Genomic DNA, 17,556 nt, shown 5'->3' on the forward strand with positions numbered 1-17,556 from the left:
AAAATCTTAAAAAAAAATTGTTACTCTTAACTGTCTTTCTACATTTTCTGCCGTTAAGATTCAGGCTATAAAAAAAAAAAAAAAGATTCAGGCTATATTCAACTGGCAAAAATTACAGATTGATAACAAGTGTAATGGAGATGTGGCGAGTCCCTTGTAAATACTGTTAGTAGGAATGTAAACTGGCAATCTTTCTGGAGTTCGATTTGGCAATAATTAAAACTTTTTATATATATATGTATGTGTATATATACACACATACACTGTCCAACATGCAAATTCATGTGTAGATTTATCTAAAGAAATACCAACCTAAAGTGAGCCAAGATACACACACACAAGTCAACACAGCGTTATTTGAAATAGTGAAAAATGAAATGAACCTGTGCAGAGAAGAGGCACCAGTGCAAGCCTGAGATTGCAGTCCTTAGACAGGCCTGCTTGCAAGGCTGGCCGTTGGCTGACATCTGGGAACTTGGCTGGTGACCAGTTTCCTACACTGAAACAAAGCTTTCCCTGAAAACCCAAACCTGTATATGAAGCCATTATGGAAATGACCTACTTTACAACCCAGAGCACCAACCTGCACGGAGACTCAACTGGTTTTAACCTTTCCTTACTGCTTAAGTCACTGCAAAATAGGGTTTAACTGCTTGCAGTCCTAAATACTCCTCTGGATTTCCATTTCTGTTGGCTTATATAAAATGACACTGAAATTATAGGCAAGAGCCCTAAATTTGTATCCCAGATGCATCACTCACTAACTCTGTGAATGTGGGCAAGGCACTTACCATCTTAAGATAGTTTCTCCATAGGACAAGTGAAATGATACTTTGTCTTTTGCTTAAGTATTATTATGAAAAAATAGGGGCCAACTCACTGTGTTAGTGGTACAATGTCTGTAAATGTTAATGATCAGACAAGTTTTAGCAAATAACCTAGTACACAAGAGGCCAATGTTATCTCCAAGTGCCCCAACACTAGAATGTTTAAATCCCAGAAGCTCTGTCCAATGTCCACATTATGAAAACTGTCCCATCTACTACCAGGAACATCTGAAATCAGAGGAAATAATTTTGTTTAGTAGCTAATGTGATAGCATACATTCTAATAAACAAAAGTTTACTTGGGCTAGCATCAGTATTTTTATTTTAAAAGATTACAGATTTCACACATTTTTACTCACAGGACATTTGCAAAATTCCTGAATATACAATGCTGGAAAACAACCTGGAGTATAATCAACTGTAAGACAGGCTGAGCCAACCACGTGGTGTGGAGATAGTCTGCTAGTGGCAGCAATTCAAACAACATGGCTTAAGTGATCTCCATTTAAATGTCTTAAGTGAGAAATTAACAGAGGCACATCCACAAAGCTTAGAAATCTTTTTCTGTATCATCTATTCTGTACCATAGACACATTCTGGAATTTACATTACCACTCCTAAAGGTTTTGTTAGAAATAATTAGTATTTAGTAGTTAGGGGTGTATTTAGTATTTAGTAATTGGTATTTGGTATTCAGTCAGTTAAGTGGCCAACTTTTGAGGATTCTCCCACCCTCTCCCTCTGCCCCACCAGCCGCTCACGTGTGCACATGCGCGCTCTCTCTAAAAATAAATAAATCTTTAAAAAAAATGAAAAAGAAATAATTAGTATTTAAATGTTGTAGTTAAACAATGTACTGAACTAATCATATATGTATACATATGGACACATGCATACATATATCTATACATACACATATATACATAAATGTTAGGCCAAAGGGAGCTTTAAAACAAGCACCAAAGACTATTTAATTGATAGCAGAAGTAGAAACTGGGCTTCCTAAGTATCAGTCATGTAAGTTACTGACCACTGAAGTTTCATATGTTCAAAAATAAAGCAAATAAGGCAAAAACTGTATTGCACTTAACCATACAATATATAAAAGAGTTAATACACATCATAAACAAATCCATTACCATACTATAAATGTAATTAGCCACTTGCATGTAATAAACATTACTACTTCAAGAACAAGTATTTTAAATAGCTAATATCAGAACTGTAAGAAGTATAACATCACAAAAAGTTATAGGAAACAATAACCTGCAAATAACAGGATTATTTCTATTACATTCTAAATCCAAATTTTATTTCCATTTATGCAGATTTCATAAAAGGAAATGTTAAAATTAATTCTTGAAGTAAATTCTTATTTCTAATTTTTTGTTCCTTTATAAATCTAGAGCAATGTTAAGATATTGCCGTTTCAGAGAAATAACCTATAGTTTCCCAGAAGAATTATTTTTAATACTGGCAGTGTTCCTGTTCAATATACAAAATATAAATCTTTTCTTCTGTCAGAGTTGTCAAAATTAAGAATTCTTCACCGGGTTCTTTGTTCTGCATTTTCTTTTCCTCTTGGGCACAGTGAGCTCTAAAGACATAAAATTAATAAGTCTGTCAGGTCTACAAAATAATACTTTAACTGATAATAATACATTTAAACGACACAGCTGTTTAATTGGAATGCCCTCACAACAAAAAATCCTAAACCTAACATATACATGATTCTTTCCTTCAAAATGATACTGCAGTTGAAAACTTGCTAAAGTAGATTCTAGTCTTCCTAAATCCTTATTTAATAATAAGCTACTTTGAAGCGGTTTCATATGGGTGAGCTCTCCCTAAACTATAGGCCAGTGCAATAAGAGACAGAGTGATTAAGATTTGAATTTCATTTCAATTAAACCTGAAAATGTAACCCAAATCACTAGTACCATACATCTTTTTCTATTATTATTTTTATTATTATGTTCAATTAGCCAGCATATAGTACATCATTAGTTTTTGATGTACTGTTCAACGATTCCTTAGTTGCGTATAACACCCTGTGCTCATCACCACATGTGCCCTCCTTAATACCCATCACCCAGTTACCCCACCTCCCTCCCTTCTGTAACCCTTAGTTTGGTTCCCAGAGTCCAGAGTCTCTCATCATTTGTCTCCTTCTCTGATTTCTTCCCATTCAGTTTTCCCTCCCTTCTCCAGTGGTCCTCCATGCTATTCCTTATGTTCCATATATGAGTGAAATCATATGATAATTGTCTTTCTCTGCTTGACTTATTTCACTTAGCATAATCCCGTCCAGTACACCTTTTTGGCTATGACAGCAGATGCCACAACCAACACTCAAGTAAGTGTTTATCTAGAAACAGCTGTGAACCTAAAAATTACAAATCATTAAAAACAAAGAAAACAGAAAATACAAAAACATGAAAATTATGAAAGATGTAAAGAAACAAAATATTCCCCACTAATGAAAAACAAAAGAAGAATGATAGGAAAAGGAACGAGAAAAGACAAAGAAAAAGTAAGAAGAAAAAGAGATTCCAGGAATCTTCTAGGTTCCTAGAAGACAGCAGCGACCAGGATGGAGTGCAGCAGGCCAAGAGAGCAAACTGTCCAGTAAGGCAGGTCAGAGGTCAGCAAGAAAGTTCTTTAAAAATATGAAAATGACAAAATCCCTAATGTGTTTTGAGTATCCCAACAGGAGATTTACACAACTGAGGAAGAGTTTGAAGATAAATTCGTGTTAAGTCTATAGAAAAAATAAATTAGTAAGACAAAAAGTTATCACTCTCTAGGGAAAACAATAAATGTACAGAGTAAGTCACAGTACATTACATGGCTCTGTTGTCAATAATATTTTATAAACGCAGAATACTGACATAGCTAAAATAATTATATTGGAAGGCTGGGGCCTGGGAAGCATACATGTGTTTGAAGTGGGAGGTGAAGAATATATTAAAGAAAACTATACCCTTGCCTTTCTCAGTGGAAAGTCAAGAAATAATCCACAGAACTAATACATAAAGAAGTGATAAAATACAAATTTTTTAAAGACATACAGGTAAATATCAAAACAATAAAGAGTCAAAAGTGATGAACTGTTGAACACTACATCAAAAACTAATGATGTACTATATGCTGGCTAACTGAACATAATAATAAAAAATAAATAAAAATTTAAAAAGAAAGAAATGGGAGTCAAAGTCAGAAGACTGTAGTTTCTTATAATGAATATTATATAATTACTTGAATTAAGTCATATGCATATGTCATTATAATTTAACCAAATTTTTAAAAATCACAAACTAACAGATTTTATTTATTTTTTTAAAGATTTTATTTATTTATTTGACAGAGACACAGCGAGAGGGGGAACACAAGCAGGGGGAGTGGGAGAGGGAGAAGCAGGCCTCCTGCTGAGCAGGGAGCCCAATGCGGGGCTCGATCCCACGACCCTGGGATCATGACCTGAGCCGAAGGCAGACACTTAATGACTGAGCCACCCAGGCACCCCACAAACTAACAGATTTTAAAATTGGACTTGCCAAAGATTCATAAAGGTGTGTTTGTTTATTTAACTGTTTACTCACAAAAAAAGCTACCAATCAAGACTGGAAAGAAACTACAGTCTGGAACTCATCACAAGATTGTAAAGGACTATTTTATGCTGACATAAGCAAATCACAGAAGCACTCACATTTCTGAAGGAACAAATATTCCTTGTAAAATGTCTATTCTTTGTCTTCTATATACTTCTATAACACCGTTTCTCTCCACCATAATGAACTGGGCTGTTTTTCTCCCTAACTAAACTCTAAGGTCCTTGAAGGCACAGACAGATCTGATTCATTCAACAAATACTTAAGTCCACTATGGGCCAGTCACTGTGCTCAGATCTATAATAACTGTGATCAAAATAAAATGGTTCTTAAATTCCAGTAGTATGTATCTTTATAGCCCTGTACATAGCTAAGTGTTTGAAACATGATAGGCACTCAGGATATGCTTGCTGAATGAATATAAAACCAAATGAAAAAAAAGTCATTACGCATTATTAACACACATTATATTCATTATCATTGATGGATTACCAATTATCAAGCCTAGCCTGCTAAATGTAACTTATTCTCTGTAATACTGTAATTATTACTAGAGACAGTATTATTTAAACTGTTGTTTAATAAACACTACAAATTATGAAAACTACAAACTACAACACTAAAAGGTATAGCCATTTTAACTTATGTCATGCAATTTACAACTATTTAGTTACAATCATCATTCCATAGGTGAAAATTTTACATTCAAATTTGAAATAACTATTTTTTAACAATAAAATCTCTTTAAAGTTATATTCAGAAATTTGTATTTTGTGAACCTTGCCCTTTGTTAGGAGTACATTCCAGACATCCTCATGAGGAGGTATATTCACGTGCTAATAATGGTATTTTACCTATCCTTCACTTCTCACCTGAACTGACCACTACCTCTCCTTTCCATTTATTTATTGTATTAACATTTACTTTTAAGTGTCATGATTAATACTAAAATTCTCCAATGTGTCAAAGAAAAAAAGCATCACAAGAACACAGAGCTAACCACCATGCTCTTCAAGGGTTCTAAATCTTAATGCTCTCTGAGCATAACTTTTCATCAGTATTTGACAAAATTTCATCTGTACCTGTTTCACTAACACTTTCATTGTCCTCTTCTTCTTCTGTAATTACAGGCATACTCAGCCTTAACGATTTATCTTCTTTGTGTACATTCTGCATGTTATCTGGAAATAGTTGGGAAAATAATTTCATACAAAAACCAAGAATGTTAATCTTTGAGAAAAATTTTTACAAAATAATGTCATTACTACAACATAAAAATTAGATATTTAAACTAAATGCGAAAATTGGAATGGTAAAGAGAAATATGCATTTTAAAATACATTTCTATTTTTAAGTATTATTATATTTGTATCTCTGCTTTGAAAATAATCTAATTCTTATCATTAAAGTAAAGAAAAGGGAGAAAAGGGAAAAAAATGACAATATTATTTAAACTGCTGTTTAATAAACACTACTCAAGCTTTATCACACACATTATGGGTTATATCTGCAGATATCAGGGAATAATCGTGTGTCTTATTTCAACTTTATTAACTAATCACAAATGTAATTTTAAAGGTAATAGCCTTGTTTTTGAATGTATACTTTCTCTTCTCACTACATCTGCTCTATAAAATAGATTTCTCTAATCATAACTTGCCATTGACTTACCATTTTCCAAAACATTTTTCTACATCAACCTTCTGGTGCCTAAAGAAATATCCTAATCAAATTTATCAAATACCATTGTTTTATCAGGTCTCAGCACATAACTTTCAGGTCCCAACAGTAACGCCCACATACATTCTCACTCCTTATGCTGCCTTATTCTTCTCTACAATACTTTCACCACCTGATCTATTATTACATGTTAATTTTTTTCTCTATGGTCTGCCTCCTCCCACTAGAATGTGAGTTTCACAAGGATAGACTTTGGCTTAAGTCAATGTATCCCCAGCACTTAGAAAAGTGCCTGGCATGCAGTAGGGCCTCGATAAATATTTATTAAATGATTAAATATGGGTTCAATGATTTTATACCACAGTATTTCATTTAGTACATATGTTAATACATACCTGTCAGCACTTCTCAGAAGGCAAGAAATTAAAATGAAAATAAGCTTAAATTTTCTGCTCTGAACACATATATGCTGAGTTAATGGGGTATAGTAGAGTTTATGGAATGAACAGATTGCTCTAAGGTGGAGTTGAGTAAACTGCAGCCATAAGCTTCCATTTAAATACAATTTAAACTTGATAATAAAATAATACCAGTTTCCCATTAAGTCATTAAAGCAGAATTCTACCTTTACTTGCAAATCATAAATATTAATTACAATAATTTATTACATGATTTTTAAGATGGTAGATAATGTTTTAGGAAATCTTTTTACATCTAATCACGTTTTTTTAAAACTTGGACCTATAAAATTTTCCAGTTCACAAAATTACAATCAGTACAATCTACCCAAAGTTACTGATACTGTTCTTCACAATCTTTTAGCATGTCCATCCATATCCATTATTAATGACTTTTCCCTAAATCCACATTTACAACTTAAAAGATTCTATCCAACAACATCAAGGTAAGGATTTCTGAGTTTAAAACAGACAGTTGAGGGGCACCTGAGTAGCTCAGTCAGTTAAGCATCTGCCTTCTGCCTTCGGCACAGGTCATGATCCCAGGAGCCTGGGATCAAGCCCCACATTGGGCTCCCTGCTCAGCGTGGAGTCTGCTTCTCCCTCTCCCTGCACCTCACTCATGCTCTCTCTCTCTCCCTCAAATAAATAAATAAATAAATAAATAAATAAATAAATAAATAAATAAATAAAATCTTAAAAAAAAAAAAGACAGTTGAGAAACAAGTCTTCATCTAGCCACATGATGACTGTGTTTTAGAGATGCATCTCTACGTTAAGTATGTTTAAAAAAATAAAAAGCAATGTTCTCTAAAAGCTCTTAAAAACAAATACAGTGCTTCACCCACCTAACATGCAGCCAGGAACCAAGAAGTAAACATACAAAACTTCAGATGTTTATCTCAAAGTCCATATATTAAATAAAGCTCATGAACTTTAGTCACCAGTATGTTCCACAGGCCTTTATCCAAACCTGATTACATTTATTTTACATAAAACTGAAGTGAACAGCCACCCAGTTTCTGAAACCATTACAGTTAAACAGCAGCAAAAGGGCAAAAAAAATTGCTATAAGCCACAATGAGAACCAAAGAAGACAACTACCACAGTAAGTGTAACAGAAGAACTTTTTAAAAAATAAGACATAAAAACTGACAAAGTAATGCAGCATGAAGCCGTAAGTATAAACTTCCCCACATACTTAAGATATTTCTTGATACAATCATTATATTATAAAGCCCAGTAACATAATATGCTTATGATGATAACCCTGAGTTATAAGGAGAAAATTAAATTATGTTAGGATATACTGTTCTAGAAAACAGGAGGGCATAAAATACATTTTAGTCTTTTTCTAATTATAAAAATGATAAATCCACATTGTAGAAAACAAGCAATATATAGAGATGAATGTTTTAGAAAGATATTAACCGGAATAATTAAACTTTTAAAAAGTAAATTTTGACATTTAAATCATTAACCTTAGTTATTACAAAACTAACTCCCTAGAGGGTATCAGGTAGATGGTTTTACTATGCTCAAAGCTAACAGTGTGGGATACAATTATAACTAATAGACTATTGCTCAATCTTAAAACAAATGGTTACTAGACATGCAGTTAGAATACAACATACTGGGCGCCTGGGTGGCTCAGTTGGTTAAGCGACTGCCTTTGGCTCAGGTCATGATCCTGGAGTCCCGGAATCGAGACCCGCAACGGGCTCCCTGCTCAGCAGGGAGTCTGCTTCTCCCTCTGACCCTCCCCCCTCTCATGCTCTCTATCTCATTCTCTCTCTAAATTAAATAAATAAAATTAAAAAAAAAAAATACAACATACTGAATTGCATGTCTAATTTGAGCTCCAGACCACATTTCCAGTTACCTGAGAGACAGCAAGTATAGCACTTAAAGACTCAGGCTTAGATTCAGACACATGCTATTCGAGTCTCAGCTCCATTTATTATCTAGGTGACCTTGGATATGTGAAAGAAGTGTGGCAGATACTAAGTGTGACAGAAATAATAGCTACTCTCCTCTCCACCGTCATTACTATTATTTATGTCCTTCCAGAAATGTGCACGCTATAGTGAGGAATGGGGAACACATAGAGCTGAAGCTTAAATAATACAAACTTCTGTAAATCCAATCAATAGATTGAGCCAGACAACTATTACAGGAATTGAACCTGGAAAGGCAGACTGGGACAAATTCTACCCCAAATGAAATCTTCATCCTGTGATCCTTATTTCTGTCAAAGGCACCAACATTCCTTCAGTTATTTAGGCATTAAGCATCCTTGTCTCATCCCTCTCCATCAGCCTCTATATTTGGTTACATACAGCTATGTTACATCTATACTTGGTTATATACATTGGCTCTCATATCTGTTTGCTTGCCTAATTCCTACAACCACCTGGCCAGATGCTCATTACTCCTAAACAGCCTTTTCCTTAGTGTTCCTATTTTCAGTTTGTCCCCACCTACCGACCATACTACTCCCAGATTGATTTTCTTCAAAGAAAACTGGTCATACCACTTTCTTACTCAAGTCTCAGATGACTCCCGTCTGCCTACCAAAATGTAATGCTTCCACATTTCAGGGCTGGTCAAAATACAATCCTCAACATATTTTTCTACATTAACAGTAGCTCCTCAACACATCCTTTACAGTCCCAGGCAAAATGGAATCACTCTATACTTCCAACTACCCTGCCTTTTTTCATGCCAATTCTTATATTTGTCTTAAGTCTATGAAAGTATTGTTACATTTATTTTTTTTTAAATAAAAAACTTTGGATTTTTTCCAGATTACTAAAGTAACATACAGTTATCACAAAAAATTCAAACATTACAGAAATTCCTGGACTTGGAAATTTCTTATGATCCCATCCCTGAGAATTAACCACTGTTAATATGCTTCTAGATTTCTTTAATGATATACATTGTGTTTGTGTCTACATATTATTTTTTAAAGATTTGTTTGAGAGAGAGAGAGAGAGTGTGTGTGCATGCACAAGCAGGGGTAGGAAGAGGGACAAGCAGACTCCCTGTTCAGCATGGAGCCCATCATGGGACTGGATCCCATGACCCTGAGATCATGACCAGAGCCAAAACCAAGAGTTGGACATTCAACTGACTGAGTCACCCAGGTGCCCCTACAGATACTTTTATGAACAGATATGCAATCATACTCTTCTTTAAAAAGACATTTTCACTAAGCAATGTATTGGTATATTTTGGACCTATTTTCATGTCAGTATATATAGAACTTTCTCTAGCTTTTTAGTAACTGCAAAATATTCTTTTGTATAGGCTAACAATTTTATGTACCAAATTTTTCAATGTTACACATTTGAGTTGTTTAGTCTTTGCCATTTCAAATAATCCTGCAGTGAATGTCCTGTGTGTTTTTGTCACTTGTAAAGGATAAATTCCTAGAAACTGAATTGCTACATTAAAAGGCATGTACTTTTAAAATTTTGACAGATGATTCCATATTGCTGTCTGAAAAGGATGTGCCAATTTATACTCCCACTTAAATTCAGATTTTACCTCTTTACACTTCCATGATCAATGGGTATTCACTTATCCTTAATCTTTGCAAATCTAGTAAGTTATATAAAAATCATGTTTTAATTTACATTAATTTCTGAGATTAAATATCTCTTCAAATATATGTTGACTGTCTACACTTTGTGAATTGCCTGCTCATCTCCTAAGCCAGTTTCTTTACTTGGGTGGTGGTCTTTTTCTCACTAAATTCTAAGAGCTCCCCTAAAATTAGAAATGTTAACATTATTATATGTGCTGCAAATACTTTTGCAAGCTCTTTTGCATTGTTGGGAGTATAAGGTGCCTCTTTTTGAAAAGAGCATGAAATCAAAAATACCTTTCCACTTTAAGGAAATGAAATTTTGATTAAAGAGAAACTATGAAGTACTTGGATCTTTAAGATATAGAATAATAAATCACTTCTGCTTCAAAGTATTTACAATACCTTCTGAGCCACCTAGCTGGTTAGCTAGAATAGTTGAGATACAACTGACGATTTGAATTCAGGTATCTTATTACACTTTCTCAGGGGTTAAATCCTCCCTAACACACCTAGGTAAATTCAGTAACAAATCTTGGATGTGATAAAGAACCAGTTCTTAAAAGTTAATCTCAGAGTTTACGAAAATGTTTTAGGTAACTACATTAAGTAATAAAATATAGTTAGTGAAGGAAGTGGTTATTTTGTAAATTACACTTGCCAAATTATTTAAGATGAAAAGAAACTTTCATTTAATTTCTTTCCTATTTTGCACTTGCTTCTCCTTTGTTCCTCAGCCACATAAAAACAAAACAAAATAAAAACCTGTTTAGGTGTTTAAGAAAGCAGCTTGGCCAGCTGACCTCTCTGCACTTGTATGAAGGTTGATTACTAATAAAAACTGCTTGTGCAGCTTTCAAAACGCAAGTTATCTTTGATACCTTAGGAAAAAAAAGACCCAAGTTATCTTTAATACCTTAGAAAAAACACTTAATCTTGCAGAAGTTAATTTTTAAATATAATCAAACTAATCAGTCTTTTCCTCATGTCCTCTGGTTTGGGTTTGTTTGGGTTGTTGATTTATACATAATAAAAGTCACCATGATTTTCAATGTACAGATTTGGGAGTTTGGACAAATGCAGTTGTGCAATTACCACTGCAACCAAAATACAGAACAATTCCATATCAGAAATTTCCCTGCCCTTCTGCAGTCAACACTGCCCTCCACCCTCAGTACCTGGCCACCTATGATCTGTTTTCTGCCCCTATAAATTTTGCCTCTTCCAGATTGTCCTTAGGCCTTTTGTGTTTGTCTTCTTTCTCTTATTTGGCACAAGGCACATGAGTCACCCCTGCTACCACATGTATCAGCAGCTGCTTTATTCTTGAGTAGTATCCCACTGTACACTTATTCCATGGTTTGTTTATCCAAGGACCAGTTGAAGATATTTAGGCTGGCTATAATTTTTCACAATGATGTACAGAACCGCTATAAACTTTTGCATGCAACTTTTTGTGTGAATATATAAGTTTTCATTTCTTTTGGGTAAATACCAAGGAGTAGGACTGCTGGGTCATAAGTTAAGCATGTGTTTAGCTTTATTAGAAACTGCCAAACAGTTTTCCAAAGTGACTATACCATTCTGGAGTCCCACCAGCAATGTATGAAGGTTCAACTGTTCTGTGTCCTCATCAGCTTTCGTTATTGCCAATTTTCTTGTTTTGTTTTTTGTAGCCATTGCAACAGGGAGTAACAGAATGCCACTATGCTTTTAATTTGCATTTCCTAATAACTACAGATGTCAGACATCTTTCAAGATGTTTATTTGCCATGCACATATTCTCTTTGAAGTATCTGTTCAAATCTTTTGCCCATTTTTTAATTGGGTTATTACTAAGTGTTGACAATTCTTTATATATTTGGATACAAGACCTCTATCAGGGTTGTATTTTGCAAATATTTCCTCCCACTCTGTGGCCTGTCTTTTCGTTTTCTTAAAAGTGTCTTCCAAAGAATTTTAATTTGAGGCAAGTCCAATTTATCAATTTTTTTCTTTTATGGCTTGTAGTTTTATGTCATATATAAAAATATCTTTGCCCAATCCAAGACATTTTTTATGTTTTCATCTTTAAGTTTATGATTTTAGTTTTTGTATTTAGGTCTGTGATCCATTTTAAGTTAATTTCTGTATATGGTAAGAGGTATAAGTTGAGGATCTGTTTTTTGCATATGGATATAAAATTATATCAGCGCCATTTACTGAAGACTATCTTTTTCCACTGAATTGTCTTTGCACCTTTATCAAAAATAAAATTGACCATATAAGTACAAATCTATTTCTAGATTCTCTATTTTCTTCCATTGACTTTTGTGTCTACCTTCTTGCAGATAGCACACTGTGTCTTGATTTCTGAAGCTTTATAGTTATTTCTCAAAACTTGTTTTGGCTACTCTACTTTCTTTCCATTTCCATATACACTTAAGAATCAGCTTGTTATCCTGGGATGGAGCCCCACATCGGGCTCCCTGCTCAGCAGGGAGCCTGCTTCTCTCTCCCACTCCCTCTGCTTGTGTTCCCTTTCTCTCCCCCACTCCCTCTGCTGTGTCGCTCTCTGTCAAATAAATAAAATCTTAAAAAAAAAAAAATCAGCTTGTTATTTATATAACTGTTGGGATTTCTTCTTGGGATTACATTTAATCTACAGAACAATATAGGACTAGGTGACTTAACTGTATTGGTCTTCTTTTTTTTTTTTTTACTTGATTTTATCTTTTATGTTAATCATCATACATCATTAGTTTTTGATGTAGTGTTCCATGATTCATTGTTTACGTATAACACCCAGTGCTCCATTCAATACGTGCCTTCTTTAGTACCCATCACCAGGCTAACCCATCCCCCCACCCCCCCTCCCCTCTAGAACCCTCAGTTTGTTTCTCAGAGTCCATAGTCTCTCATGGTTCGTCTCCCCCTCCGATTTCACCCTCTTCATTTTTCCCTTCCTACTATCTTTTTTTTTTAACATATAATGTATTCTTTGTTTCAGAGGTACAGGTCTGTGATTCAAGTCTTACACAATTCACAGCGCTCACCATAGCACATACCCTCCCCAATGTCTATCACCCAGCCACCCCATCCCTCCCATCCCCCATCACTGAGATTAAGAATTCCTCATATCAGTGCGATCATATGATACATGTCTTTCTCTGATTGACTTATTTCGCTCAGCATAATACACTCCAGTTCCATCACATCATTGCAAATGGCAAGATTTCATTCCTTTTGATGGCTGCATAATATTCCATTGTATATATATACCACCTCTTCTTTATCCGTTCATCTGTCAATGGACATCTTGGCTCTTTCCATAGTTTGGCTATTGTGGACATTGCTGCTATAAACATCGGGGTGCACGTACTCCTTCAGATAACTACATTTGTAACTTTGGGGTAAATACCCAGTAGTGCAATTGCTGGGTCATAGGGTAGCTCTATTTTCAACCTTTTGAGGAACCTCCATACTGTTTTCCAGAGTGGCTGCACCAGCTTGCATTCCCACCAACAGTGTAGGAGGGTTCCCCTTTCTCCACATCCCCGCCAACATCTGTCGTTTCCTGACTTGTTAAATTTAGCCATTCTGACTGATGTGAGGTGGTATCTCATTGAGGTTCTGATTTGGATTTCCCTGATGCCGAGTGATGCTGAGCACTTTTTCATGTGTCTGTTGGCCATTTGGAGGTCTACTTTGGAAAGATGTCTGTTCATGTCTTCTGCCCATTTCTTGATTGGATTATTTGTTCTTTGGGTGTTGAGTTTGATAATCCATGAAGCCCATATTATCTCTCCATTTACTTAAATCTTCTTTGATTCCTTTCATCGTTTTGTAGTTTTCAGCATACAGATCCTGCACATATGTTGTTACCTATATACCAAACTATTTTGTGGTTTTTGTGTTATTATACTTTAACATTTTTTTCAATTACTAATTATTCCATTGTTAGTATACAGAAATACTAACCCTGTACCTTGTGATCTCGTTAAACTCACTTAATTAGTTCTGGTAACTATTGTGTAGAATTTTTGAGACCGTTTCTGTGTAAAAAATAATTTCATTTGCAAACAGACACAGTATTATTTCTTCCTTTCTAATCTAAATGTGTATTATTTCCTTTTCTTGCCTTACTTCACTGGCTAGGGCCTCCAGTATGATGTATAAGAAGAGCAATGAACAGTCATCCTGCCTTGTTCCCAATTTTAGAGGGAAAGTATGGTTTCACACCATTAACTATGATGCTAGCTGTAGTTTTTCAAAGTCGTCCTTTATCAGGCTGAGGAAGTTCCTTTCTAATCCTAATTTTCTCAGAGATTTTATCATGAATAGATGCTGGATTTTTTCAAATATTCTATCTACATATACTGAGATGATTATATAGTCCTTCTCCTTTATTCTGCTAATATGGTAAATTATGCTGGTTTATTTCCTAAATAAACCAGCCTTATATTTCTGGGATAAACCCAAGTTTGTCCTACTATACTGTCCTTTTAATATACTGTTGGATTAAACTTGCTAATATTTTGTAAAAGTTTTTACATTTATGTTCATGAGGGATATTAGTCTTTGTCTTTTCTTAAAATGTAAGCTGGGAAGTATTCCTTCTTGTGTCTTTTGAAAAAACAGCATAATATTCCTTCCTTAAATGTTTCCTAGAATTTCCAGCAAAGTCATCTGGGAATTTAACTTTTTTAGTAAACGTAAAACTACTCAAATTCTCTATTTCTTCTTGTTGCTTTTGGAAATGTGTGTCTTTTAAAAAATATATCCATTTTATCTAATTTAACTAACTTATTGGCATAAAAGTATTCATAATTTTTCCTTATTATCCTCTTAATTTCTGTAAGGTTATATAGTGGTATCTCTTACCTTACTAAATTTTGTGTTCCTATGTTTTTTCCAGTGAATTTTCTTTCAGATATTTTTACACATAAAATCAGTCATTTGTAAATCACGATAATTTTATAATTTTTCTGAAATCATGTCTTACTTCACTTTCCTGCCTAATTACATTGACAGGCAATAGTAATACAATTGTGATACTTCTATGTATTACCAACAAACATGAGGTGGCCTTTTGTCAAATAACACACACTCACATATATACTTTTTTTGAGTTAAAGTATAATCAACTACTTTTTTTATCCAGAGCAGAGGCTGACAAAACTATGGGCCCAGGCTAAATCTGGCCTATCACCTGTTTTTGTAAATACAATTTTATTGGAACATATTCATTTGTTTATGTATTGTCTGTGGTTACTTTTGCCTTACAATGGCAGAGCTGAGTAGCTGTGGCAGAAATCTTATGGCCTAAGAAGCCTAAAATATTTACCCTCTGGCCCTTAACAACAGATTTGCTGACCGGCCCTTAACAACAGGTTTGCTGACCCCCTAATCTAGAGGATTCCTTTGTTAATCAAGAATGGATGCTAGATCTTATCAGTTTTCTTGGGTTACTATTAAACTGAATTCACATTTTCCCCTTTAACCTATCTGTATGGCAAATTATACTGAGAGATTCCTAATTGCACCATCCCTGCATTCTGGAACAAAATGGCACTCAGTCAAGTTGTTTTATAGCTGGGATTCTTTCAATACATGTAACAGGATTTTTTTTTCAGTAATACTTGTAAGTGAGATTGGTCTAACAGGTTTCTTCCCAGTATCTGCAGCCTTGTAAAAAGAACTAAGAAATTCTGCTTTTGAAGTATTTCCTGATTATCCTTAACAAATGTGGTCTCTCCTCCTCAGAATTTTCAGTATACTTCAAGCAACTGTTACCGAACTTAATCATATCTGGACTATGTTAACTTCAATTCTCCTTCCACTGCCTCAATATAGGAAGGAAAACATTTATGTTAAAAGGCCATAACAGGGGCGCCTCAGTTAAGCATCTGCCTTCGGCTCGGGTCATGATCCCAGGGTCCTGGAATCAAGACCCGCATCGGGCTCCCTGCTCCACAGGAAGCCTGCTTCTCCCTCTCTCCCTCCCCCGCTTATGTTCCCTCTCTCGCTGTGTCTCTCTCTGTCAAATGAATAAATAAAATCTTTAAAAAAATAAAATAAATAAAAGGCCATAACATATCTTTATATACTGTACTAGTAGCTGGGAGTGTGTTTTATATTAGGCATTGAATATTTACTAATGTTTCTAATGCCTTTTTTTTTCTTGTGAGCCTGCTAATCAGACTCCAACTTTATGTATGGTGAATATATATTACTCGTGTAATTTTTTAAAAATTAAACTATTAAAATATAGTCATTTCTTTAAGAATCAAATTCCAAGGTTAATGTTATAGACACACTATTTTAAAAGAAAAGGTACATCTTAATGCAGCTAAAGGGAAATATAGTTTATAGAATGTATAACTCACCTAATTCTACACATAAGTTTAATTCACATACAAAAAGTACTTATTAAGTATGCTCTGGATAATCTAGACTGATTCTATAAACAGCTATTTCACTTTTGGACAAATTATTTAATCTGTATGGACCTAAATTTCATGATCTATGAAATAATGAATTTGGTAACTCCTAGGGTCCCTTTAAGCAGTAAGATTCTAAGAATCTAAGATAATTAATTTATTTTTTATACTAAATCTCACAAAGTTCTCAAACAAGTATCTAATCCCTTTTAATAAAGAAAAAACAGAGAGGGGAGGTTGTAAACAAGATCCATTATCCCTTGTTGAGTCTCAAAAAGACTTTAAAAAGTTACCTCTGTTTCTGGAAGACATCTTCCTTCCTGCTGATTTCAATGTTTCTTTGTTTCTTTTTTTCCTAGTTGCTTTGATTTGTCCTTGACCAGATGCAGAATCAGAGTCAGAAGAGTCAAGTTTGACTTGACGATGCCTTCTTGACTTGGATGCCTTGAGAGTTAGAAATCCAATTAACCACAATGAATCACAAAATGAATCCAACTGATAGACAATTTAGGAAAAGACAAAATACACAAAGATGAGGAAAAATAAAAGTCATAAAGTACTTTCCCATTATACTGGCTTGCTTAATACTTGTTGCATATATATATATATATACTCTTTTATCTTTACAACAGGATAGGCTCCCTGCAACTGTCATCACCATCTACTCAAATTGGGTAAAAAATGTTAATTGTTGGGTTAAAATGTAGTTGTTGTTGCGTGGTTGGGAAACAGGTGTAAAGGATGAGTACTGTTTTTTACTGTCTACTAACCTATTCTTCCTTTCTTCTAAGAACAGTTATGTTCCCTAGTTACCACCATGTCTTTTGAGTGGAACCACTTGATTGATGCCTGGCTCCAGGTACGTGCCACTGATCTAGTCAAAAGTTTCACATCACCACGGCCACTGACTTGTTCATGGGTGGGCATGTGATCTCTATCACAGATCAATTTTAGAATTCTGTGTAA

At 34.5% G+C, this 17,556-nt stretch overlaps 1 protein-coding gene across 1 annotated transcript in view; it reads right to left on the bottom strand.

The window, feature by feature from the left end:
* Positions 1-1,121: 1,121 nt before the first annotated feature.
* The window catches only part of SNAPC1 (small nuclear RNA activating complex polypeptide 1), a 29,942-nt gene continuing 13,507 nt past the window's right edge, over positions 1,122-17,556 (bottom strand). The window contains exons 8-10 of the mRNA XM_034992745.1: positions 16,884-17,034; positions 5,521-5,619; positions 1,122-2,424 (exon numbers count right to left, since the gene is read on the bottom strand). Of these exons, the coding sequence (XP_034848636.1) occupies positions 2,363-2,424; positions 5,521-5,619; positions 16,884-17,034 (312 nt within the window). The 3' untranslated portion in view covers positions 1,122-2,362. The remainder of the gene's footprint in view (positions 2,425-5,520; positions 5,620-16,883; positions 17,035-17,556) is intronic.

The sequence above is a fragment of the Mirounga leonina genome, unplaced genomic scaffold (assembly GCF_011800145.1).
Source record: "Mirounga leonina isolate KUSES-001 unplaced genomic scaffold, KU_Mleo_1.0 Mir_82, whole genome shotgun sequence".
Taxonomy (NCBI): Eukaryota; Metazoa; Chordata; class Mammalia; order Carnivora; family Phocidae; genus Mirounga; species Mirounga leonina.